Genomic DNA, 27,095 nt, shown 5'->3' on the forward strand with positions numbered 1-27,095 from the left:
AGCCATCAGACCACTTTAGCAGGACCTGGTTCTGTCTGTATTTTACATAGGCACACTTATAAATATTGTACATTTAGAAACTATGTATATTTATGGGGTTTTTTTTCCAAATTATCTGTAGAACCAGCATCTTTATTCAGTATTACAAGCTATCATATTTGTTGTTTATACACAACTGACTTGTAGTAGTTATTGTTGTCATGCTACCAACTAAAAGTTAGTACTATGTGAGAAACATGACGCAATGACTATCTAATGGCATGGTACCTCTACCAATCATTTGCATCATTACAAACGGAGGGAGATTTCTTATTGATGTTTGCAGCCATACACTGGTCAGAGAAGATGCAGCTCAAAGGCAGAACGTTTCCACACTCATATCAATGATGCTGAGTTACCCTGCAGTTACCCAGCAATTGATTGAATTGCCTCGCAATCAAGGAGAGCAGCAAATTTATTTGCATTGCAGCCTCCTGGCAAAACAATAGGTCCTAACCACATCTCATTGCTGCTGTTCCTGGAAGAAGTCTCAAGGCAGAGAAACACACACTGCTACTGCCAGCTGGATACCCATGGGCTGAGGCTGCTTTTGAAAGATGATGCCTGTTTTAGGGGGAGGGCTTGATGCAGTAACAAAATTTGACTCAGTAATCAGAGAGCTATGAACAGCATCAATCAAAAAAAAAAAACAACCCCAAAACTCTACAAAGGAGGGGACAATAATAAGGAATACAAGTTATTCACTGACAAAAACCCTATCCAACTAACAATGACTCACCTGAAAAGGTAGCTAAAAAAAGGCAAATTCAAACCTACAAAAAAGAAGGATACATGGGTGTTATGGAGAAGGGGCAGGGAATTCCTTTAGTGGAGTGCAATGCAGCTCTGACTATGCAACACACCTTTCTCAGCAGGGTTTTTCAGCCTAGGCAGAGTGCTGTGCTAAAGTAGCTATAATGTTTCTGGTGTTTTCCTAGCTGTAGTTAAATAGTGTCCAAGGATACCTACATGGAGACACAGAAAATGGGGCTGAAGGGGACCCCAGGAGACATTACCTTTTCCTTCTCCAGCTGTAATGCAGAATCACCTGTACCTATGTTATTCCTGACAGACGTTTTTCTAACCTGCTCTTAAAAAGCAGTAGTAACAGCAACTCCACAGCTGCCTCCAGCAACCTGTTGCAGTGCTCCACTGCCCTTACTGCAAGTGAGATCTTCCTAAAGTCTAACCTCAGTCTCCCGCACCACGTGGTGCAGTGCCATCACAGAGCTGGTACATGGGAGGTTTGTACTTCATCCCTAACTTGACACATGCATGCTTCTTTAGCTAAGCCAATAACTAGTCTTGGATTCATTATTATGCCTCTTTACCATGTCTGGTAACTAGGCACCAAAAGTTCTGATTTCTCAAGGAGATCATATTGACACTGCCATTAGAAGTCAAAATGAACCACATTTGATCAACACCTCTGGAAATCAAGCCTGACAGACTTTAAGCAGAGCCTGAAAACCAAGACACTTAGATAAGAGAGTGCTTTTAAAAACGTGCACTTCTGTGAGTCTCATTTTCCTCACTGATAGCAATAAGGATATCAATAAGTCCATAAAAAGATTAATTGATTCGCAGGAACCATACAGTTTTTAATCACCAGTATCATTTTTACCAATGAGAAAAATATCCATAGATTTTATATGGACACCATCTGACTTTACCGTTACTAAATCCTACTAACATGCTTCTGATTTCCTTATATACTCATCTAATTATCTGCATGATGAATATTAAGATACATTTTATTACCTGCTCAGATTCCATTTAATTTTTTCAGGCTGTAATTTTTCTTTAAACATAATGACAACTATTATGAAAACAAAGAAACTATCAACAAAGAAATCAGCCCAAACATCAGTGAAGATTTCAGAGGAGAGAACTGGTTTTTGTCTGTGTTTCTAGAGGCCAAGAACGTGGACATGTTATACATGTTATTAACTAACATATTGGGAGAGGGAGGCTGATTCTTCACCTAAGCAAGTGGCTAAGAGGCAAGACATGAGAGGAACAAACATAATTTAGAGATGTACAAGTAAAATTGGTAGTACCAATGGGATCCAAAGGAAATATTTACTTTTAATTTCTAATGTGTTATGCAGAGTACTGTTGTTTTATGTTATGTTACATCGTGTCACGTCATATGTCAACTTGATGCAGTGCAGTTAAAATAAAAAAGAATGTATTTTGGACTGGATAGCTGAATGTCTGGTCCAAATTTTGCTGTTTTCTTTAATAACCAAGGAAATGGGGGAGGGAAAAATCTACCTAAAAACAGCCTAAATAATTGATTCTCTGATATCACTGTGTAAAACATTCTTGAAAGGTTTGCTAAAATTGTGCGTTAAAAAAAAAAATTCCACACCCTGCAAGAGTGTGTGCAATAACTCAGGCACTGCCAGTAAGAAGAACTGGTTGGCCTAGAAACAAACCTTAAATACCGGGTGTAACAAGACTGCAAAAGACAGGCAAGAGTTCCTGCCATTTTTAGGTTTTGGGCTGTTGTTTATTTCCTTTTGGGAGAGTTTCAATCACATCATGCTTTATGGTTTGCTGCTTTTTTTTCCCCCTTCTGAAACAAACCAGTCTCTCTGGCTGTTTTTGAAATCTATTGGAAGCACTGGTTCTCTAGTTTGGATCATGTGTGACTTGCTCTTCTGTTGGGACATAACAGATAGAGAAGCATTGCCGCATCACCAAAGCTACATTCTCCAATGCTGAAGTATGAATTTTGCTACCTTGTGCTAACAAGGCATAGGGTCATGGGTGAAGATCCTTCCCTTTTTTTCCTACAGTAAGTTGTTCCCAGCTTATTGTGGACACTTCTTGTCTCTATCAGTTGTCTAGGGTAGAGTTAGAAAAGGGCAAGTATATGCTATACTTCCCCCTAACGCTCCATCAGCCTCCCACTATTTTCAGCTTAGGGACTTTCTGAGCTAGACATGGTTTCTCTTTATCTGATAGACTTCCTTTCTGTGAATTTTTCCTGTCTCCTCCTGAGCCCAAAAATGTTTTTAGCATCCACAACATCCTTGGGCAAAGTGCATGACGAACCACTGCCTCTTGCTTGTTTTGAACCTGTCATTCATGATCTTTGATGTCTTCTTTTGCTCACCTACACATGCACATGAAGTCAAATATACCCATTCCCTCTCTGTCCCTGAAAAACACAGATTTTTCAAAGGAGGGCCCCAGACCTATGTTCAGGAGGCTGTGATTTTCAAAGCGCTTTAGGCACTCAACTCTGATTAAACGTTACTGGGAGCTGGCTGCAAACACTTCTAAGCCTCTTTTGGAAATCCTGCATTTAGGCTCCCAAATCAGTATTCAAAACTTCTGGCTTTCATAAAAGCTTCTGGGAGCTCAGCAGTCTTCACATTTGTTTTTTAAGCAACTAAAAATGGACTTCATGCGTTTACATTTGACAATCTTAAACTACATGTGTGATTCATGCAGTTCGCTCCGCTCCCACCTAAGACTCTACAGCTTACTTGCAAACTAGTAATAATAGTATTTAGGGGCTAAAGTGAATACTATAGAACTCTTGGCACGCTTTCCTTGTATTTACAAATCATGCGCCCAATTCAAACGAAATAGTGACTTTCATTAGAAAAGGTAACAGGGAAGGTAACTGTGGGCAAGGAGCATGGGTTTTGAAAACACATTTATCAGTACAAAAAGAGGAAGCTGAAAAAGCAACAGCAAGGTAAAAAACATTTTAGCATTCCCCAAGTTTTAACACACTCTCATAAGGAAAAAAAAAAGTTTATGAAATCACAACCTGTTTGGGCCTATACAGAGGGATAAAAGTCTGAAAGACAACTCACTTCTAGTAAGTAGTATGCTGAGTAAAGGCAACAACCACTTATTGAAATAAGTGGTTGCCAAAAAGTACCTTTCTGCCTTCCACCCAATGCTCCCACTCCCCCAGACAGTATTTAGCCTTTCTAGAAAGTCAAGATACATATACTGCTTGGTGGAGGCCAGTGAGTCAGCACACACATCCTGACCAGCCAGAGAGCACGAGCGTATTGGCTGGGCAATTAGCACACTTGTAGCTCCAGAGCAGCCACAGGATATATTGTCTCTAGCTGGGTTTATTACTTGTTGGGATATAAAGGAAATGGGACACAAAACCATAGGAAACCAGGCTCTGTTAGCTCTGGTGCTCATGGAATAGCTTGTTGTATTTTTTTCAGGAGATCAGAGCAGTCAATTGAAGTCCAAGATGTCCAGATGTCTGGTCACACTCTTCTGGGCTTTGAGCTAGTTAAGAGTGGCCAAGAAAAATATACTTTAAATTATAACTAAAATTGGTTTGGACACTTTCGAAGTAAGGAGAGGGAGGACAAAATACAAGTTTACCAGTTAAGGGTGTTCTGGTTGCACATCTGTAATTCAAAAAGATCTCAGCTTTTTAAAAATAAAATGAAACTTTGAAGGCAATTAGCCCATATGCTGAATTAAGCCCTAAATCAAACAGAACACATCATTAACTTCTGAAAACTAGATACAGAACAAGCATAATAGAATTTCATTAGCTTTTCTGTAAATATGCATAGCCATAGAGTACTTTCCTCATAACTGCTGCATAGTGCAGCTTGATATAATACACATTACAAGGTGTGGTGTCAAAAACTCCACAGGAGTCTTTATGGTCTATTTCATAAATAAAATAGCTATTCTAATTTGTCCAAATACATATTTATACAGTAGACCATCATGGCTGAGACAGCTGAGGAGGTAAATCATGAACAGCATTCCAGTATGAATAAACAATTGCAGTCTTTTTGTTGATGTATTTCTCCATGGCAAGGAAATAACACAAGAAGCAGGACCAGCAGGGGCCTATGTCATCCTTTAGTCCCAATCCCTGCTCTCACAGGTACCTACAATGCATAACCCCACCTTTTTTCTCTCTTTTTTTTTTTTTATGCTTTGAAGAATCAGCACTTTTTTCAGTATGTCTATAAAAACTTATAAAAAGTATGTAGGACCAGATGAAGGTACCAACCTTTTACCCCTAAGTCTGGGTCCAAATGCCCCTGAGTTTGGTTTAGCTTCATTGGTCATTTTGTCAATTAAAAAAGCTGCAGAATGATTTGTGATGAATGAAATTTTCTGCCCCAAAAAGGGCTTTTACTGCAAAATTAATCATGTGTATTGCTAGACCTAGATGACTGCAGTCCACTTTGAAAAAACTTCATCCATAAAGCCTCACAATGACTTGGGTAAGACTGTGTTAGGATTATTGATCATGATTAAAATACATCTACATGGTTGCAGTAGGAAGCTTTCATACTGCATGCTGTAATTTCAGCAAGGCCTATCAATTCTTCTTTGTCAAGAACAGAGATTCAACCTCCACTGCAAATTCCTATCTTTGTCTGGAGTTGAGAGCAGTCTGTTAATGTTATTTGAACTCAGGTTTAGTGTTTTCTTTTTTTAATAAGAAAATGACCTTGGTCTAACATAGGATTACTAATTTATGGAATTGACGTCAGTGGTGATTTTTCTAAATCAAGCCCAAAAGAGTACATTTCATTACATTTTTACAGCAGCATAAACTAAACTGTTGAATTTTCCACTGGTATGACCACTGTGTTTAATTAGTGATAACTGAACGCCAGCCATGGAGCTTAAACAGCAACATGCCAAAACTAACCATAGTTAACTTCAGCAACAGCAGACAAAAGAGACTCTCCAGTCCTTTAGGAGATGAAGTACTCTTTCTCTCTGCAACAAAATGCTTTGAAAATAATCCTTTGATTTTTTTTTTTCCAGTTTAAAGTTTATCCTTTAACAACGTGACTGGTTTTGACTCACTTCATAGAAGTTGGCTGCATTTAAACTGTACTCAAAGCTCTCCTGTGTACAGTATGTTCTTGTACCTCCTAAGTTGTTTTTACTTTGGAAAATTAATATCTGCTGGACTGCCAGAAATGTCTGGTGTGTTAATATGTGGAGAGAGGATCAACATGAGTGGGTGGGTGAGGGAAAGGGCTGTGCATGTACATCTTATCTCATCAGAAATTGGCTGAATTAGCAAAGTTTCTAATTACTATCTGAGATAGTGATCATCACTGAAATCCTTATGCCTTTTGCCTATCTTATGTCATGATGAGATTTACAGCACTTCTGGCGCAAAGGTGGAATTAGTTCCTTCCAAATGGCAACTGTTAAAATGCTAATGTTAAAACAGCTAGTGGTAGCCACCACTGCTGTACAACAGTGGGTATTTAAGCTCTTTGATTACATTACCTGATAAAAGCTGGGAATGGCCTTTTAATCGTAAAAGCTTAGAATCAGCTCAGCATCAGCTCTCCTCCAAATACTAAATGGGTCCACAGTAAGACACCTCTCCAAAAAAAGGACGCCTCTGTTTCATGTGCAAGAGGACCATGCTACTGCAGGACAGTGCAACAAGCCTCCCAGCCTCACATACACCCAGTGCAATGCAGACAGGACCCATAAGAAGAGGCTAAGGGAATAAGGTCATTTATCCTGAAGGCTTTGTGGAGACCTAAGAGCAGTCTGCCAGTATCTGGCAGGAGGTTACTGGGAAGATGGAGCCAGGGTCTTTACAGATCTGCATGGCAGGAGGACAAGCAACAATCATCTGCTCTTAATTTTACATGTCTTACAGTCATGACCATTCCCTTCTTATATCACCAAGAAGTTCTGACTTTTTAGGTAACCTAAAAGTTCCTAGATGAGTTATTTTTACTTTGAAGAAATCTATTTTTTGCCCCCTTTCTCCCATGAGACAATTATCATCATTCTCTGGCAGCATTTCTGAAGGAGTCACTGTACTGTCTTCTTTTTAACCCCTTACAGTAAAAGGTCTCTAGTGCTTTGAGGGAATGTCTGGCCCCGTTATTTTCCTCCCCCTTTCATGTTACAAAAGAACACATGAGAAAGGTTAAATGAGACTGAAACATAAGAACAGAGGCAAGATAGAGATTGATAAATTCATGACACTAATGACGTCATGATCAAGCAGAGGTCTATGCAGATTTCTCCCTTGAAACTGAGCTAACATAAAATCAACTGCTGCTCAGTTGAATCCTCTTTCATTTCTCCCTCTGTTCAGTATTATTTCAAGTGTTTCTGAGATTACCACTTGTTTTTAATTTCATTTTGATACTGAAGACTTGCGAGCTAGATTTATTTTATCACAAGTTACATGTTTCAAAATAATTGAGCTGCAGAGTGGAAAAACAGGTATTTAGCATATGGAATTTGTGCAAACCAAGAGCACCCAGAATTGAGTTGATCAGCAAAACCAATTTGATTTTAGACAAAAGAATAGGAAACACTCTCCTTAAAAACCTGTTCCTTCTTTCAGAAGCCTTCCTATAAATCATAAAACCCCATTTTAGCAGTCTGTCCCTATCTGGTAAAATACTTAAACATGTCCTGAAGGAAATACGTAACTGTATCCTGTTAACTTCAGTGAAGACAGGTCTCCCTGTTGACTTAAATAGCTTAAAGATAAGTATTTGTGTAAGTGCTTTCTGGCTAGGAGAGAACACAAGTGATATCATAAGATGATCATTCCTGAAGTGAAGAGTAAAGGGATAAAAAGGTGATGGTTGAGCTAAACATCATACAGACAGAAGGATAGCTTTCTACTGTATTTTCCACTGCTGCCCCAGGCTGTGTCTCAGATTTCTACACACCTTTTTTTAACTCTCACAAATCATCTGCAAAGGTGTTGGATTATATATACACATAGCCAGGCTCTTATTTACAGGTATAAAAGGTACCCAGTCCTAAAAGTTACAGTTCTATTCATTTGCTTATTTTATTACCTACGAATTTCACAGGCCAACTATACCCTTCAAAAAGCAGCACTTCAGATTTGACAAAAATTGTGTCATTTGGCAAAATTAAAATAAAATAAAAATAAAATACCCAGGCATTTTGATAGGAGGCAAAATCTGTGGCCAGCAATAATCACCTGTCCTTTAGCCACCTCTAAAAAGAAAGCAGAAAAGCAAATATTCTTCTATATTTATTTTCTCTGAAAGAATAAAAAAGAATTTAAGTAATGTGAAGACAGAACTTACTTTCAGTGCAAATAGGACAGCATCCTTTTCTGTTCAGGATTTTACCCTAATTGGGAGAAAGACAGGCTGATTTAATGGAAGAGTTTTTGGAGCAATGACTGTGTTATGTTGTAAGGCTGGATAAGCCTTTGAAAATAGTTCAAGTTGTGTTTGAACTCAATGCCCTGCTTACAGCTTCAAATATCAGGTGCTAAAAACAGACAGAACTATTCAAAGAGCTTCCTGGCAGTCTTATAAGAAATGAAATACTAAAAGGGTTCTTTCTCTGTCACCACTCTTCTCTTTATAGAGAGTGTGAGAGAATCTTGGACTCATGTATTCACAGATATCTAAAGCAGACTAGTCATTGGTTTAACAAGATCGCTACCTTTTCCCCCACCTCCCAAAATATACACAATACATTTCCTATGCACACCCTTTTAGTCACCCACCATAGAGAGGCAATCTGCTCCACACCCACCCCCACAGTCTCCCCAAATCATCCATTTTTCCTACAAAAATGAAGGAAGGAAGGAGGCATTGATAAAGATCTAGATTTCTTTCATGGCTAAGTCTTGTGGTATATCTCACCAAATCATATTACCAACCATGGACCAATCTCCCCAGTGAAGTAAATGGGCATGCATCCAAGGATGTGCAACTTCTAAAAGCAAACAATTTGGTCTAGTCATAGTAATGTGGACAAAAGGTTTGAGTCTTTATTTACCACTCTGCCCAGGTCAATTTTATTTATGGTTGTGTCTTATACAAGGCTGGCTAGAAGCATGACTCCGTGTACATATACTCATGTTCCTTTTCAGTCTTCATCGAATTAAAAGATGTTCTATCTGATTTTACTTAAATTCTCTAAAGCTAACCGTCAAGCTACAGGATAAGCCTGGAAAATTTCAGACTGAATGATGTGTTTTCCAAGCAAAAACTGGCATGGGTTATAACAGAACTTATGGTGATATTGGAGCTCACCCGCATTCCCATACAGGGAATGAAGAGGCATATGGGGCTGTGCTACTCCCCAGCACTGACCCTTTGCTCCAACAATGGTTGAACACAGAGAAAGTCCTTTGTGGGACAACTGCTCCTGTTCCCCACCAAGCAAGTGAGCAATGGGTGGCCAGCAAGAGCGAGCAAATGGAGCTGTGCCGTTCTGCCCACTCAACAGTGCAGAAAAGCTTGTGAAAACAGACAAGAAATAGGTAGCAGGTTTATGGAGAGAGTGGGGAAGTGGGCACAGGCAGCAAGCCCTATTGCTGTCTGCCTTGCTTTCTGCCTACAGCGCTGCCAAGATTTGACAAGGTGCATGAGCAGAAATGAACTCCCAATTATGTTGGCAGACTGGAGTGGAGCACACTCTGTCCTGCTTGTGGTTGATGTACCCAGATGGCATGAATGAGCTCAGTGATGAGTGCGCATGGGCTTATCATCCACAGGGCATAAAAGTTCAGTGTAAGCTTGTCTTTGAATGTGCAACTGCATGTGAACAAACTTGAGGCACATCTGGACCTGAGAAAATGGTTGGATCAGAGTTTCACTGGCAGTGTGGGCAATGCTTAGATGTCTGTGTGACCAGGCCCCAGAGCAAAGAGAATAGCTGAGGACCAGGCTGCAACAGGGAGACCTACCAAGCACCTGCTAGGATGAAATCCCTTAAAGGAGGAACCGTTAAAACTGTGCAGAAATAGGGAGCTTGGCAACACTTCTTTGTACGAACGGAAGACGTGCAGCTGAATGCCACACACTGCACAGCCTTACCTCTCCATTTCAATAAAAGAGTTGAAATCATCAGCCGAGCTGGAAGTGGCAAGAATTCAAGTGAAATTGGAATCTCCAAGGCAGCCTGCTGAGGCTGGTTACTTGAGCCACCATGTTGGCCCAAGATCCTGTTTTTGTCTTGTAGAATAAGGAAACCCATTATTGCTAACATGTGCTGCAAGAGTTCGTTAGCATTGAGGGTTCCCTTAGGAGTGGGCTAAGTGATATGATCCCATCTTTCCCTATGAATATTTATAAGCAGACCACATTTGAGTCTATTTATTTTCTGGGATTTTTCTTCCTTTTTATGAGGTTTTCAATTTTATGTCTGAGGTTTTTATTTTCTATTTTTTTAAGGCAAGACTAATTGTGGGGGGGAAGGGGTTTGTTTGGTTGTGCAATAGCAACAGCTGTTGGGTTTTTGTGCCTCATTTGGCACTAGAGTAAAACCAGCAACTTTTTGTTTGTAATAATAACAGATGTGTATAACATTAAAAGCAGTCTGTGCTAGAGATGGGAGAACGTGTTCTGAATAAATTTTCAACTCACTTGAAGTTCACGGGTTCAAAATTTACCCACAGAATCGAACTCTGCAAATGTCTTCACATGCCGTGAATTTAATTCTATTAACTTTTGCACAGCCTTGGAGCTCAGAAAAGGCTGCATGCTGTAAAATTCACCAGGCTCTCCTTCACCAGTACAGAGACATGTCCATGACCACTGACCATTACCACAGGCTTACACTGTTAGTGAGGAATGCAAAGGCGTAAGGAGAGGAGGTGAGGCAGAAAATGATAAGGATGGGTAATTGGAAAGGAGATGGCACAAGGCAAGAAAGAGGCTGGAGAAGGGCTAGGGCAAGTGAATAACAAATTAGGTGAGAAAAGGTCTAAAGGATCTCTGAAACTCAGTCTTGCCAAGTGTGGCGATTACTCCCTTTCTATAAAGTATTTAAGCATGTGTTTAAATTTAAGCACACATGGAGGGCCTACTAACTTCAGCAGTACTGGACACATGTTTAATAGCTTGCTGGATGGGGGCAAGTGTGTACCGCACCTTGCAGGCTGACACTCCAGGTAACTGAGAGAGGGAATATCTATGTGGAGTCAGCGGTCAGAAGGTAAGAAACAGAAACCACAAGCCACAAGGATCACTAGAAGCCCAAGGAGGACTGATTTTACTATAAATGTGACAGGAAGGATTGAATTTGCAGGATGTATTGCCTCCACTGCAGATGAAAAGAAGCTAAGAAAGACACTTCCTGTAATTACTGATACAGGATTAAATGCTCCAAAAAGAAAAGAATAAAAGAAACAGAAAAACGTGCCTAGCCTTATTAAGAAAATGCAAGAAATGGCAGAAACAGTCTTCAAAAATATGTCAGTCTGCCACCAATACATTGAATAATACAAATGGTTGCACGGTATTGGAAATTCTGCAGAATTATCACATTGAAACCCATCCTTTCAAGAAATAATTGGCTGAAATCTATGTTGATAAATTAAATAATATTCCATCACCAAAAAACCCCACAGCATCATGCAAAGAGTATTAAGACTGCATGGTAAATCATTTAAGTCAAGGAATAATATTGTAAGTTCCTTGTGAATCTTCAATCCTTTCACACTCAGTTGTGTGTATAATAACACAGTTTTAATGAGATAACTTTATGTGGCCTGACACCCTAAGGGACACTAAACAGCATTTTATTCCACGGCAGTCTTCAGTAGTCAGTAGAGACTGCTTACGGCCAGAAATATTGTGAAAAGAGAAAAGAAATGGAGTTCACACCCCTACAGTCTGCAGAGACAGCAGCATAACTCTATGAATGATATCCAGACTTCCAGTATCAGAATCACTGATATATCTTTATCTTTAATAATGTGGTGTTTTTAATTAATGTTTATAGATTCGTGACAGAATATCTCATCAAAGAGAGTGGAGCACAGATAAAAAGTAGAAGACTTAAATCCATTAGCATACATTATTTGCTTTAAAATTACTTGGTACCCACTTGGAATAGCAAAATAAATCTCACTCTAGAGTTTACATTCTTTCTACTACTTGTCCCTCCAATTTCGCTTAGAAGAGCAGAAATGTAACATGTACCTGTGGAGGAGGGTGAGTTTGAATGCAGCTTGCTGTAGACTCCATTTTAAGGTGGGGAGCAGGCTGACTGGTTAGATACTGGAGGGAATGGTGCTGCAGGGTAACAAAGCTGGTCTTTTCAGCCCTAAGGAACTGGCCCTTGTCCGAGGACTCAACACAGAGGTCTAAGGCAGTTTAGGACTTCACGTTAACCTTGGAGCAGATTGTGTAGCAGCACCGAACAAGTTCATCAGTCAGTCAGTTATGCTGCCGCAGGACTGCAGATGGTGAATTTCTACCCACTGCTATTTTCATTTTAGAAGCCACTTCAACTGATCATCTCAATGCTCAAATTTATATATGGGTACTGCTGAAGTGGTGTATTTCACTTAAGATTTATATTAAGCCATATTAGTTATTTGATCTCAGAAGCATCTTAAACATTTGAAAAGCATCAGCATAGGGAAAATATAAATGAGATGCAGCGTGTGACAGGTTCTTGGCCAACAAAGAATTTGAAGAGACCTGTTGAGTCCAAGCTCTCACCTCCTGCTTATCCTGTGAATGGCCTGAAGGGAGCAAACCTGATTGCCATGAGCCACATCACATTCCCAGAAGAGCAGCTCCGTTTGTTCACACTTCCTAAGATGTATGCAACATCTCATGAGAGGCCCGTTAACAGGAGAACTTCCCTCTGCAGTGAGTGCCAGAGTGACAGGAAAAGGATGTCCCCTCTTCTGAGGATGAAGGCATCACTCTTGCAGCCCACTGTCACAGCAGAACAGGGAGCACCAAGGTACAGGCTTTCTATTCTACTGCTGCTTTTGGCTGTCAAAAGTTTACACATATAAAATTTTACAAACTAGAGTTTGTCATTTAAAATTTTATACCTAGGTGTCTGTGACTCATATTTTCCCCACTGGCTTCCAGGATGGAGAAGGAAACACTGAGAAGGTGTAATGCTAACGATTTGGCTCTCTCTTCTGCAGTTCTGTTCGAAGATCTGCCCCTACATGAGGTGCTATTTAGAGCTCCCTCTTCTGAAAGCCTGGGCCATTAAAACAAAATAATTTGTCAGTGATAGAAATCCAAGAAACAAAAGCTGACTTTAGCTTGAGGTTTCAAGTAATGCTAATTTTTGAGGCAATTAAGTAAAGTTACAGTTACACTACTCTTCGGGTTCACTTCAGACTTTCAAATAAAAAGTACTCAGGCTGCAACCTTAGAGAAAGAGGCATGGCTTGATTTAAATAATTTGCTTTGCTTTGTCTAATTTACATTTTCAACCAAGTATTAAGCGTCATATGCACTGAGAAATGCAAGTAGAACAACCTCCTCCTGTGGCTTGCCTTAACAATAAGCATGCTCTTGAAATACTAACATAGTCATCTCACCACTCTATAAAGCTGTTAAATATATGTGAAAGAGATGTTCCAGTGCAGATACTTGGGACAGAGAAAGTTAAAGGGAGGAGGAGAAACAGAGCACAGAGTCTTCAGAGCAAGGACAGAGGTGGGAAGCCCATATTCAGGGTAGCAGTAGCACACTTGGGGAACACCAGCCTAAATTAATATGCCAGAGGATCCCTTCTTTCCAATCTGCACGTCCCACTGCCATGCACACGCTTCCAAGAAACACTGAAAAAGACAATGGTGGAGAAAAAAAGAGAAGAAAGCTCTGTGCTTTTAAAAAACTCACATGAGGACAGCTGCTGACTGGAATGCATTGTTTCTTGCGACACTCTGTCTTGCCTTTCACACAAGCACAGATGGTGCAGTTCACAGAGGACCACATCTCTCCTTCCTGCAAGAGGGAATATGATATAGTATCAGCTGGGGTGGCAACAGGAAGCTATTTCAGCAATGTATCATTGCACAAGAAAGCATGACTTTCCCTGTTGGCATTGTGTCATTGTTTAGTCTAAATTATTTTGAGGTGTCTGTCCATGGCCAGTAGGATTAAAGACAAAGATCAAATTCAGCAGGGTTTTCTTCCCTTTGGCCCTCTAGGTCAGAAATTCATTTTATCAAGGCTAACCAAATCACATTTGCATTTTTCATCAGTGTCCTGATTATCTGAATTGTTTTCTCTCCAGTATGTGTCTGAGATGTGATCACACACCTACCACAAATTTTCATTTAAGCTCACATAATTAGAAAAACATGATTCATTGGGTTGAGTGACGTCTTTAAGTTGTTGCACGTGAAAGTATTTGATTAAGATGTCAGCATATAGTGAATTTATTCCCAGATGCAGCATCATTTTGACTTAGGGCAGGAATGGTTGAATAATGTATTCTAATTCAGATTACTTACAGCACTTTCACAGATACTTGATCTGCTAAACATCTGAAAATGTTTAGAAGAGATACAATGCTGCACTTCTCAAATGCAGAGTAGGTAAGACAGTCTATGTATGGCTCTTAAAGTATTAGGTGCAGAGCATAATATGCCTCATGGTCTTGTCCCCACTTACTTGGGAAAGATTGCTTGTGGAACTGCCCTGGCTCCTTTTTACATAGTGATGCATTTGCCAAGTGTGGTTCCTAAAACATTCTGTCTCAACCACTTACAGTCTTGAGCTCGCCTGCTTAGAGCCAAAATGTGCGTGTTTTCTGTTTACAGGGCTGCTGTGAAGGAAGGGTGAGGATAGACCTGACAGGAACAGGCAGTCCAAACAGACAGCTGTGAACAATTATGTGCCCACCTCAACATGATGTTCTGACCAGAGAGAAAAACACACTAAATCTCGAACGCCAAGGAGCCTAACTTATTCAGTGCAGCATGCTTACCCAAAAGCTATCTCTCCCCTATCTTTTGTTTCCAGTCCATGTTACGATTGCCTGGTGTTCCTGGTAAAGCACATGTTCTCCAAACATCTGCTAAGGTACCAGAATATATCACAGCTGACTGCAGGCAGCTACCCTGATTTTTTGTCTCGCAGCTGTTTTTGCACAGGAGTGCAAAACCACATTTGCTGGGCCCATTCTACCTGTGTTAGACCATTAACTTCAACAGAGCGACACTGGATTTACCTTTTTGCACATGAGGCCAGAAATGGGTGTACTGTCTCATTATTTTTTCTTACTCCATATAATACTTAGTAATATAATAAAATCTTCACAAGAAGCAGAATATTTTAGTTGGGTGCCTAAGAAGCAGGCATTTGTTCCTGAAGCACAATAGCACCAGTGTGAAAGTGCCAATCAGATGGAATATAGTCTCAGCGTACAGTAGGTTCACATGTAATTTCCAGAATAAACACTTCAGCTATGTACACAAAAGATGGAATAAATGGGAAGTAGTTCTGGCTGAGCAAACCAAGTATTCACAAAGGATTTAACATTTGATCTGATTCAAGGGTCTCTTACTTCACAGATGGCCCATGAGGTGACAGAATCTTTTTCTGACACAGTGTGAAAAAAGCCACACCACTTGGAAAAACAAACAGGGTCTCAGCAATAGCAGAAGTGTTCTGCAGGGAATCCCTTGTGATTTGAAAACATTGGGTGAAAGTGCAGTAGGTAACAGCTATTACATGGCTATCCCAATATAAAATGTCAGGGGTGCTGTCCTTAGCAGGGACATGAAATGTAGTAAATCAAGATGAGTAACTTTCAGCCAAGACGAACTTTGCAAAGCTCCTGTTGGCTCAGCTATGGAAGAGACTCTTTAGCTCAGCAGATAAAGCCTACATACCACTCAGAATATCTTCTCCATGAATATCAGTGTTTGTCTGGGAAAGCAGAGCATTATGATCTCTTACTAAAAATGCATTACTTGTCATGAAACATCAGCTTGAATCTCTGCGTACGGAGAGGGAAACAACATGTCACATCAAGGGGGAACTTATCTTTAACTGCTGTGTATCAGCAGAATTGACACAAACTCAAAACAGAAAATAGCAATGGCAAATTTTGCAAAGCTTTGCCTCTGAGTTGTTCCATCATTAACCAGGATAGTGAGGATTCTGCTAAAAAACAAGCCACAATACTAATTTACAGTAAACTCATGCTGTTTCAGCTGTTACAATGGCATCTATTCTTGAGCCACACCTGAAACCTTACCTGGAAGATCTTATTGCCAAACTTGCACACTTTTACTTCCTCAGGAGAGATATATGAGACACACTCCTTGCAGCAGTGGTCTTTGTTTTTATTGCATGCACCAGGAAGTAAACACCTCTTCTTACATATCACTGTTGAATCCTAGGTAAAAGGACAAAAGGAAATCATGAAATCATCACCAAGATGTTTGTGCTCCTGTTTGTCCTTACTATAACATTTCTGCTTGCTCAGTCATTGCATCCACCCAAGCTACAGCCCAACTGCTTTGAATAGGTCAGCTCAGAGAAAATAAAAATTATTTACTGGATTAAGGGAATCTTTCATGGTCTGTGAAGCTAAAGCCCAGCTTGTACTTCTGTTGGCCTACAAAATCTTACTGATTTCATGACACTTTCATTTTTTTTGCCTAGGTGCAAAAGTGCAAGTGGTCACAGTCATGTTAGAGGAACTAAAAAAAAATCCCTGCCCTTCAGCAGAGATGTGGTAATTCATCATGTAGAAACTCCTCTTCCACTGTAATGCAAACTTAAAGGGGATCACATCATCTGAGTAACTTCATTTTGCATCACACGGAGTCAGACGTCATGTCTCAGCTGAGGCAGTAACTTTCTAAACTTTCCTATCACAACTGCAAGTGCTCTTCAGATCAGATTCTTGGGGACCACATAAGATGCCAAGGAAGAACAGTATCAGGGCTTTCAGCCCTACAAATTACTGCTAAGCCAGACAACAAGCAGCACACCATACCAAAGCACTGTGGACTTACCTTGCATGTACACATTGTGCAGTTGTCATAAATAAATGAGGACCCATTATCATACACATTGCTGTGAAAGAGGCAGCTTCCAAATGGGAGGTCAAACACTTTCCTCTGCCCTGAATATAAATAAACAGTAATAGAAACAGAATGTAGTTGAAAAGATGCCATATTGTCAACAAAAATAGTAGGGCTTATTGTCACCAGACCAAATTCATGTGCAATGTGTCATTTGCTATGTGTTTCCATTTTGGTGTGAAAAAAATATGTACTTTTAACAGTTCACTGTTCTTCTAGCACACATTCATCTGTACAAATTCGACCATGGGAGGGAATATAAATATGATTCATGTCATGTTTATATTGGAAAAATCTTTCTTCTCCTTCTCATCATAAAGTGCACAGTGCAGCTAAAGGAATAAAAAGTAAGCACTGCAAACTGTTCGGGTAGATACACTTAAACTAGTTCAAACAGTCTTTAACTTAATGCAATAACATATCAAATAAAGCAGCCTTAACTGGTTTTAGCATATCTACCTCAGGGGTTCACAGCAGCCAAACTAAATCAACTCAGTGACAGTGATGCAAAAAAACCGTAGGTGTTGTCCAGTCTCATTAAGATAGCTTGGTGTACCATATTTAGACAAGGTTGCAAGAAATACAGGTATTTACATTGTTCATGAGCAGAATGAGGGCAACACAAGATATTTAGTTTCCATAACCCATAAAATATTTGGGTGTCATGAGAGCAAGGCAAGTTTTAGAGCACTATACAGGGAAGGCAGCATCAATATTAAATCTTTCTGGAAGTCCTACAACCCTGCAAGAACTTTCAGATCCAAGTTGCAACCACAACTTGTAACTTGCAGTTCTGCAAGCTTCTCTTATTCTTCAGCTTCTTTCCTAGTAGGTCATTTTAAACAAGTGACGATTATGATATATAAATATGAGCTCTTTACAAAAACACTATACTTACCTTCCTGGTTTTGAGTATCTTCCCCTGTTTACTTTTGGTGGCAGCCAACTAATAAGTTCTTTTATGAGTGGCTGCCATACTCCCAGCTTATCATTTCAGAGGTCTGATGTTAAACAGGCATCAATTCCGAGGTAGGGAATGGCCACTATAACTACATACAAGAATGCACTAAGTACTAGGCCAATACTTTAGCTCTCGAACCACCAGGTCTTGGCACACTGTAATTCCTTTCCTTTTCAATAATTCTTGATAAATGTACAGCAACTTAAAAGAAAAAAGTTCCATTTTCCTCCGAGATATAAGTGAAAAAAAGGATAAGCACACAGAAAAATTCATTGGATTAGCCTTGAGGTTTTACAAATCTAATGTTAAAATAACTATTAAATGAAAGTTAAGAAATAATTGCTATTGCTCACTTAGACACAATTTAAACATCTCTGTCTTGCAAATTAGCTGCCTTGGACTAATCTGTGCTTGCATAACCAGCCTTCCATTTACTGAGTGTGTGTCTTTCTGAAAAGGCTTAATGTCTCTTGCAGGACTGACATATGAAATCATTTGAGGATGCTCAGTAGCCCTGAAAGGAACTGCTCTGCATCCATGCACAACTTAAGCACAAAGGCCTATTACAGCCCTGCCTGTAACAATACTTCTACTGCTCTATGTGGGGCCAGGACTTCAATCGCATAACTTATGTCAACAAGTGAACAAAAGTCCAGTTCTCTCTCACACCCTTTTTCCATGCCTTGCAAACCACCCAGTGCAATTCCGGGTGGCCAACCTAGTTCAAATAGTTGGTAAAAAACCACTGACAAAGGAACTACCACTTTAAAAGATGTGGTGGTGAAGATACTGGCTTAATGGTTGGCTGTTCTGGCTCATAACCACCAGTTAAACTAATAATTCAAGTCCCAGTAGAGTCCATAGCATTCTTCTAAGCTATATACGCTGAGTATCAGGAATTCAATTGCAGGGAGGTCCTCCACACGATACTTGAAAAACCATGCCTCAGCATCCCTGAAAACGTTTCTCTTTCCCAACTGCCATGCAGTGTGCTACACATCCCTTGGATCTACCTTGCTCCAAAACTTTCAACACTTCCCTGTGAATAGATGGTATTTATTCAGGTATATGACATGCTTTAGAGCAAAGACCAGACAAAATGAAAAATTATTATTATTAGTGAACTCATTTATAGACATTTCTAAGAGGGAAAAAAGAATCTGTAGAAAAATCCCTATGAAGCAGTCAAAAATTAAAGCTTCATTTTGAATGCCTAGATGAAGGAGGGGAAGGTTCAGTTGGGAAAAGCATAGGGTGGAGAAGACTAGGGGAGTTTACAGAAGCAAAGGAAAAATGTCCTAAGCCAAGACAGAAGCTCAGCATTTGGACTGTTCTCCTCTCCATTTCACTCCTCTACTGTATTACTCTGTGGTGCTGCAGTTAAATGTTCCAGGCAGATATTTATCTGTAGCACTTCTCAATTAGCAAATAAATAAATAAATAAATCATAGTTTGTTTCAAGCAGTCAAAAATGTTAAGTATTATGAGAAGCTGGAACTTCCTATGGCTTGCTGCCTCCAAGGCCTCACCTCTCTGTACCCCTAACCTAGCCTTGGAAACAGACTTTGGATAGCAGTTAAAGATACAGTTGAAATGACAAAAAGTTGCCGTTACAGAACCAGGAGTTATCAGCTCAGAAAATTTTCCAAAACTAGTTATAAACTCATAGACCAAATTAAAGCTAATTTACTTGGTAGGATGTAAGTGCTCCTTGTTTAAGAGATAGAGGGACATGTGCTGAGGAATGTTAACCTGTGGGATTTGTGGACATGGTAAGAGCAAAATATGGACTCTCAAAAGTCACTGCCTTCCTTGGCACAACTTGGAAGAACTAGCCCTTTTTAGAGGCCTCTGACTTACTCCTTTAAAATGTGTTGGAAAGACGTAATTGAAAATATTGCTGGCTGAAACTGTGATTCCACCTTAAGAAGGCAACCATGAGGCAGACTCCTGGGTCCCTGGCCTCTCTGACAACAGCTTCTAAGAATGCAATTTCAGTCCAGAAGTTTCCTCTGACCTGCATTTCCTCAAAACCAAAAATGCAAATGCACACTTGAATAAAAATATGAGAGGGTGAGGTCTTTTTCTTGTGGCAAAGTCCAACGAACCATTTCCTCCTGTCTTAACCTCCTTTGTAAAACATGTGTAATGAAGGTGGGAAACATCTCTATATTTGTCTCTCTAAGCAAGCCAACTGGTCTATGCTTAAATGCTCTTCTGCGGCTGCTTGCTTAGTACCACCCATGACAACACTACACACTGACCCTGAGTACTTGTTTAAACCTGTAGATTATAAACTCCACTGAGCAATACTGTCTCTTCCACCTCCTAGATTTTACCAGTATCGTGAAATACTGGTATAAAAGATGCTATGCAGAAATGTATCATATTAATTACAAAATTCCAAGGAAAAAAACCACTCACCTAAGCATTTGGGGCAACACTGTCCAGCAGGAACACGACTGAGGTGCTGGGGACATGAGAGAATGGGGCAGACTTCTTGGATGCACTGTGTCCTGCCATCCTGAAGGAAAATAGGATCAGTTAGAAAAAAAATAAAGCAAAATGTCAAGTAGACATGCACACACCCACACAGACTGGTAACAAGTCTTGAAAAGCCTTAGCCAAAGCAGTATTTGCCAACAGAAATTTCTGCTTGCATATGGCATACAAGGAACATGTACAGCTGTCCAACACTTTCTATATTGCTTGCAGAGACCTCGGAATATTTGTATTTTTTCATTCTCTCAAGCAATGAATGTAATAGTTGAAGAAACTGTCTTTCTATCTTATTTCTTGGTGTGGATATGAGAAAACCAGGGAGAATAAAATCATTACCCATGAACCTTTCTGGATGTTCAAAAAAGTTATTGTGCAATTTTTTATATTATTCTTCACCTCCTGTGCCATGCCCTTCTAGGCTTGTCTGGGACAGGGATTAAGGGCTGAAGCAAGATGAGAGCAGGTGTTCCTCCACTATGTCCATGACCTCAGAAACCAAATAAGCCAAAATCACTTAAGAAAGCACATTCTTGTTAGTCTCTGAGTCCAACTATGTTTTCTTCAGAGGACTGAAAACCAAGAGGGTATATGAAATTTTGAGAATGAATGTAGCACGCACGCCTCCCCTCCCCCCAACCTGGACCGGATATATCCTGGTGTATCAATGAGTATCAGAGAGAGGCAAAAAGCACAGCAAAGACAAAAGCACAGAATATATGTCTAAGATTAAGTCAGTCAAAAGAGATCTTTGTTCTCATTCTGCTGTTGCCTGATTACTTCACCATGCTTATAGAATACCGGACCCTCTACCAACATGTGCTCCGTACGCTCATGAGAGGTCCAGGTTGTTAAACTTTAAAAATCAGTCCACCTTTGTCTTAGCAAGAGAAGTCAGCCCTTTTCATCAAACTGCCCTGCCTTATTTATCACTCAGAGCTGCAGGCTCATCCCAACAATAAGCTTTGTGTTCCTGGATGCTGTGATGGAAGACTTATGAAGAGTCTCCTTCCACCTACATGCTGGATGCCTCTCAGGCCCCCCTGGGGAAAGATGGAAAAAGCTGTTCATTTTGAAAAGCTCTGTGCCTGAAATGATGGTATGCCATTCCACTTCTAATGGCCTCAGTGAATCATGTAAAAGCTTTTACATCCAGGCAGACCCACATACACACTATTATACAGAAAATAACATTCTGACTGTACTCCCGTTCTATAATAAGTTTTCAGGCACTGAAGTCTACGTGTCCCATGGGGCTACCAAAGCATCCTGAATGCACATGGCAAAGGACTGCTCGTAATTCTTTCACTGCAGCATGCAGGAACACAGAGTTTATTGTAGGCTGAAATGACTGCTTTAAATTAAGGGTCAGACCAGAAACTTGACAAAACGAAATGAATTCTTCACTGATGTTCCTTATGATGTTCAGGGAATAGCTCTGTGAGAAGAGACACAGGTGCAGAATGAAAAAGAAAATACCAAAGAAGGGCTCTCTGAAGCAGTGCCATCATTCAGCCCAGGGAAAAAGGCTAAGAGAAGACAAAGTTCAAACTTTGGTGGCAATTCAGCAGATGGGAAAGTAGGGCATGGAGACCTCAGCCAGCCTGGTGACAGGATCAGGGATACATCCATGGAAGATAAAGCAATGCTACAACACATGGTGAGCACAGGTCCTTCCTTACAACCTTGCTTCTGTATTTAATACTCACATATCCTATGCCCCTGCAGAACTGCTCTTGAGTCTTGCTTCTCTGCAAGATTGAATCAAAGCTCAGGCTTAGCACATTATTGAGACATTGCCTTTGCAGCCTGTTGTATAGATTTTTTTTTAAATACAAAATGCTATGGATAATATGAAATATTTCTTCATTTCAGCCTTTTGTTTATAACTCCTTTTTTATCTTTTGTGCTGGCCCCTCTGCACAAAACGAAGTCCAGTTGCATCTCTCTCTTTACCCCACTGCTACTCCTGTTTCCAGCTGTAATGCTGCTTTTTAACACCACACTATTTTCTAAATGCTGCTGTCCCAGATAGGCTCTTCCAGGCTTGAATATCATGCTAGGGTGCAAGTTCAAAAACAGTCTGAAACAAATCAACCTGTACCATTTAAAGTAAGAATAATTCTACTTGCCCTACAGAGCTTAGAGAAAGCTCATTGGGCACTATAAGGAAATGACAAAACCTACACAATATTTCTATTTTCTTAAAAGCCTCAGTCATCACAATTCAAAACTCATGAAGCACTCAGAATACCAACTTTCAAAGCAGTATTAGCTAGTACTGCCATTGCTTTAAATTGCATGGAATAGAGCCACGTAGAAAGAACAGTACAACAAAAGTTCAACAAAAAAATCAAGGGGAAAAATAACTCCAGAGAGCAAAAAGATTGGCCCTAGATGGCCTAAGCCTGGATGGGAACTGCACAGTAAACACCTTGCCTCCTCCACCTCCCAGTTACATCTAAAGCTTTTAGCTCACATTTCCCTGTTAAGCATAACATCTCCCAGGCAGCCAGAATATTCCAGGTCTGAAGCAAAACCTTCCAGTAAAACCAAACCTGAACTGGAAGCCAGCACAGACCAATAAAGTGCAAGCGACATCTGCTTCCTGTGAGAAATGCTATTCAAGAGCTAGGCAAATAAATCCTTGAGCAATAGTTATGTGAAGCCTTAATCAGGAGATGCTGCTGCAGTCCACAGTCCTCTGGAGGTAACAGATTTTGTAAGAAAACTACAGTCTACAATGAAAAGAGTCACTTTCCACCTCAGAGACAGACAAAACCACTATAACTCCTGCTGCCACCTCGTATCTGCAAAACAAAGCAAGAGGCTCCCTGCCATCGGCTCAGAGGGAGGTATGGACTGAGGTACCGTCTGGTCTCAGCAGCTTTCTCAAAAGACAGAAGAGAGGGGAAGATGAAATAGCACTTTCTAACTCTCCCACAACAGGTGCATCTTTGAGAAAGACAGACAATGAGGCTTTCCTAAAACGAAAGCATGGAGCTAGTCTAGCTACCCATCCATCCATTTCTGCTAAGCTCCTACCTCGACTATGATACTTCACTGTTCAATAAGGACACAAGAAACTTGGCAGACTTGAGAGATGTACCCATCCAGGCTGCAGCCGACTTTGCTGGAGACACTGGATGAAAGATAGAGTGCAGTTTCTGGGCAGGCTACCCACATGCCTGGTGCACTGCATGTGTGCTGCCTGTGTGCTAGGACAGATGGAGAGAAAAATGTCTGCAGAAAAAACTGTCTGTCCAAAACCTCCCCAAAGGTTGAGAGCCTGCTGCAATTAATCTCCAAGAGCCTTGGGCTTCATCTACCTTGAGGGTGAGAACAGTGACCACCACCAGCAGAGCTGCCCTTGACATAAGCAGATTTTGAAAGCACTCATGAAATCTCAGGAGGACAGAGGTTTCCATACTCCCAATTTGTTTGCTACTGATAACCAGCATGTCTAAACTTAATAATATTTTATATACATGTTATTTAATGTTAAAGGTTAACTTCAGTATTATCAAGAACCATGTTTCTTACGGGCATCTCATTTTTTATTTCACTTTTAGGCTTTATCTCTGTGCTTTAGTGAAGCTATGAATCATCTAAAAAAGATTCCTCCCTAGTTTTGCCCTATGTTCACGTTGTGCTTGAAAGACTCTGCTAATACTCCAACAGAAGTAAAATTTCCACTGATTTTTGCAGAATATTTTGTCTTAAGTGCTGGCATTAGGATTCAGCCCATAGTGGATTGTAGGCATTTATTTTTAAATTTCATTCTAGAAGAAGTGTGAAAGGTTTCATTTGCTACCAGTGAGGCTATCCTTACAGGGAAAAAAAAATTATAAGGAAATATCAAAATTACATTTCACTCAACTCCAGGATACATATTCCAGACATTTAGAGCAAGGTCAGACACACACTGTAGCCTCAGCAGGGGTTGCTGTAAGAACCAAGACAGATGTTCAAGGTTGTCTCCAGCTATGAATAAAGATTTTATGCCAGCAGCATGAAAAATACCTTTGAAAGTTCAACAGGGTCACTACTGGGCAAGTCTGCCCCATGCCAGTGGCAAGAGAAGCCAAACAAACACACAACTGTATGACTGTTTGTCTTCAACCGCTCTAGCACAGTGCAGGTGACTACAGCCACTGTGAACATATTGAGACATTATCATTTTTGTGACAGCAATGGCATAAAGGCAATGAATAGAAATCTGCTGATAAAGAGATAGACATATCATTTGAGATTCAGATAATGATGAGTATTACCATTCTGGAAAAAAAAGATTAGGGCATACCAGGACTCCTTTTCACTACATGACATTTGCTGATGTGTATAAGGCTTCCTATGTGAATTGGATAGCATATTGGCTTGCATACACTCGTTGGTCACCACGAGCTCTGTCTGACGTATTAACTACTGTGTGATAGTAAAGACTTCCACTACCTCCCAAATGTGTACTAAATACATAAAACAGGTCAGCAACATGTACTATGCAAACATCTTCAAAACGCCCCTGGAATCACATGCTCGTAAACCCATACCTTGAGTTTACAATCAGATGTACAGTCCCTGATGTGTCATCTAAGTAGACTTCAGGCACAGAAGTGAGAAGATACCGTATTTAGAGTGTGGTTTTAATCTGGAAGTAAAATAGGTGTTCTCTCCCAAATCAGATGAAAGACACTCTGGTTCTTATAAGAATGCTGGTGCAGTATATGGCAGACAGCCTCTGGGAGTAACTTCATCCTTACACAGTATTTCAGGGTCCCTGAAACAGCCGTGTCATGCACAGTGAGAGTTGCCTGGAAGGGTCATGGGAGGGAGAAGGTTTGTAGGAAATGCACAAAGTAGCAAAACAGTTCTCAGCATAAAAGCAAACAGCACATCAATCAGTTCAGCAAACAGACAGACAGACAAGCCACAGCTTCCCACATCCCTGCAGCCTGATCTATTGTCTAGACTAGGATTTTAAAAATGCCTCTTTAGAAAGTATTGGATAAAATTCAGAATAGGCGGGTCTTGAACTTCAGTTCAAAACAGCAGGTATTTACACTGCCTTGTGTGTGCTAGATTTTTAAACTCTGGATCTAGATCTCAAACCCTATTTGCTGAGATATCACTGCTATAGGAAGGCTATAGAAAGTGGTCCTAGTGACAGTTTAAAGTGGTGTCCTTAAGAACTGTATGTGCAGCAAAGGCTCTAAAGAGGTCACCTTCGTTTTAATACCAGATCATGCAGGTAAGTGTGGATATAAATTATTGTGTTAAATGCCTTAAAAATTACCTAAAATCTATACAGATTAGAAATGGTAACCTGAAAGACTCTTACAAATAAATTTCTAGAGCAAACTCTAGGGCAAAGTAAAGGCACAATTCTTAAACTATCCTTTCCCACTGTTTTCGCTCAGTCTGATGTAAAAGCATTCCTTTACACAGTCAACAGAAGCCTAAAGAACTCCATAAATTTCTAGCAGGTAAGAGTTTGACTCTACCACCTCTCCCTCCATGTGCACCCTTATGATACAAGTAGTTAGGTGCAGTGTTTGTGTCATCAACAATATGTATTAACAAGAAAGTTCAATTAGTTGTCTCCACTTAATGTAAATTCCTGTCCCCCAGCTCTTAGCAAATTATAAGTGCAGTTGCAAAGTGTCACAGAGTTAGAACATCTTGACCCAAAACCGGGAACCAAAAAGCCTCCCTCTTTTGGAAGTTAATCTGTATGTGGTTGTATCCAGCTGCTGAGGAATTAACTAAATTATCCATTAGTTAGTAATTTAGGGTAGGATGAAGCCTTTAAATACTGTCATGCTTTCCATCAACCAAATACCATGTGTACAAAGTGACTTGTGTTAAGTGCCAAGCCAACCCAGTCTTGCCATCTATTCCACTTCTCGAGAGCCACGTTTCCTGGGATTGCTTAGATGAAGGAAAGAAATTTTCTGTTTTTCAGAGGGAAGTGGCGTGCTGTGTTTATTTGCGGAAATATCACAGCATCCTCCTACAGAGTGAAGTACGCTGTTCTAGGGTATAGCTCTCCAATTTGAAATCAGGCTGCTGGGGAGCTGCTGGTCCTGGTTCTTTCAAGTTTTGAAACATGATTTGCACCAACTCTCCTGTGGGAGGAGGTGGAGGACCAGGGTATTTATTGCCTTGGGTGAAAAGGAACATTCTGGAAAATGAAATCTTGGGTTGCACAGTAGCTTTCTTTAAGTATGTACAGGCAGAGACACTGCTCCTAAAATTTCACAGTTGCTGGAACTGCAGAAGGGCTCCTCGGGGAAGGTCATGTGGCACTCTGCTCTCAGCTGGGGGACTCAGCGCAACCAGCACTTGGTCATATTTCTCCAGTCTAATAGTGCTGTGCAGAAGTGTTGCTGGGATTATATTGCATCTGGCTTCACAATCTGGCTGAAATCAAATCACTCACTGACCCAACAGCCTAGCTGCAGAGTCTAGCAGCTATACAGCCAGCAGTTCTCTCCCCTCCGGGGCTTACGCACTGAGCTCTTGGCTCTGTTCAAAATGATGTTGTAAATAGCCCCTCTTCACTTGGAAGCCTTGAAAGGTTTAATAGCAGTGTGTACTTTTCCCCTTTCAGGCTGATTTCCTAAGGAAAGAAGGCTTATGCAGGCACAAACCAGGCACACCTGTAGCTTATGAATCCTTAATCAGCTCTAGCTACAAATGATCAAGGGACACCTCTAAAAAGGTGTATAGAGATAAAATAGCAAAAATCAAAATGACATTAAGATCTCAAGGCCATTA

General features: G+C 40.3%; 1 protein-coding gene across 2 annotated transcripts in view; it reads right to left on the reverse strand.

The window, feature by feature from the left end:
* Window positions 1–27,095, reverse strand: part of BMPER (BMP binding endothelial regulator) — a 155,867-nt gene that overhangs the window by 58,661 nt on the left and 70,111 nt on the right. The window contains exons 7-11 of one of the 2 annotated variants that reach the window (XM_075057031.1): window positions 20,244–20,343; window positions 16,790–16,899; window positions 16,024–16,164; window positions 13,656–13,760; window positions 8,121–8,166 (exon numbers count right to left, since the gene is read on the reverse strand). In XM_075057031.1, coding sequence (XP_074913132.1) covers window positions 8,121–8,166; window positions 13,656–13,760; window positions 16,024–16,164; window positions 16,790–16,899; window positions 20,244–20,343 — 502 coding nt within the window. The remainder of the gene's footprint in view (window positions 1–8,120; window positions 8,167–13,655; window positions 13,761–16,023; window positions 16,165–16,789; window positions 16,900–20,243; window positions 20,344–27,095) is intronic. The other variant, XM_075057040.1, reaches the window with a different exon arrangement.

Source organism: Buteo buteo, chromosome 2, assembly GCF_964188355.1.
Source record: "Buteo buteo chromosome 2, bButBut1.hap1.1, whole genome shotgun sequence".
Lineage (NCBI taxonomy): Eukaryota > Metazoa > Chordata > Aves > Accipitriformes > Accipitridae > Buteo > Buteo buteo.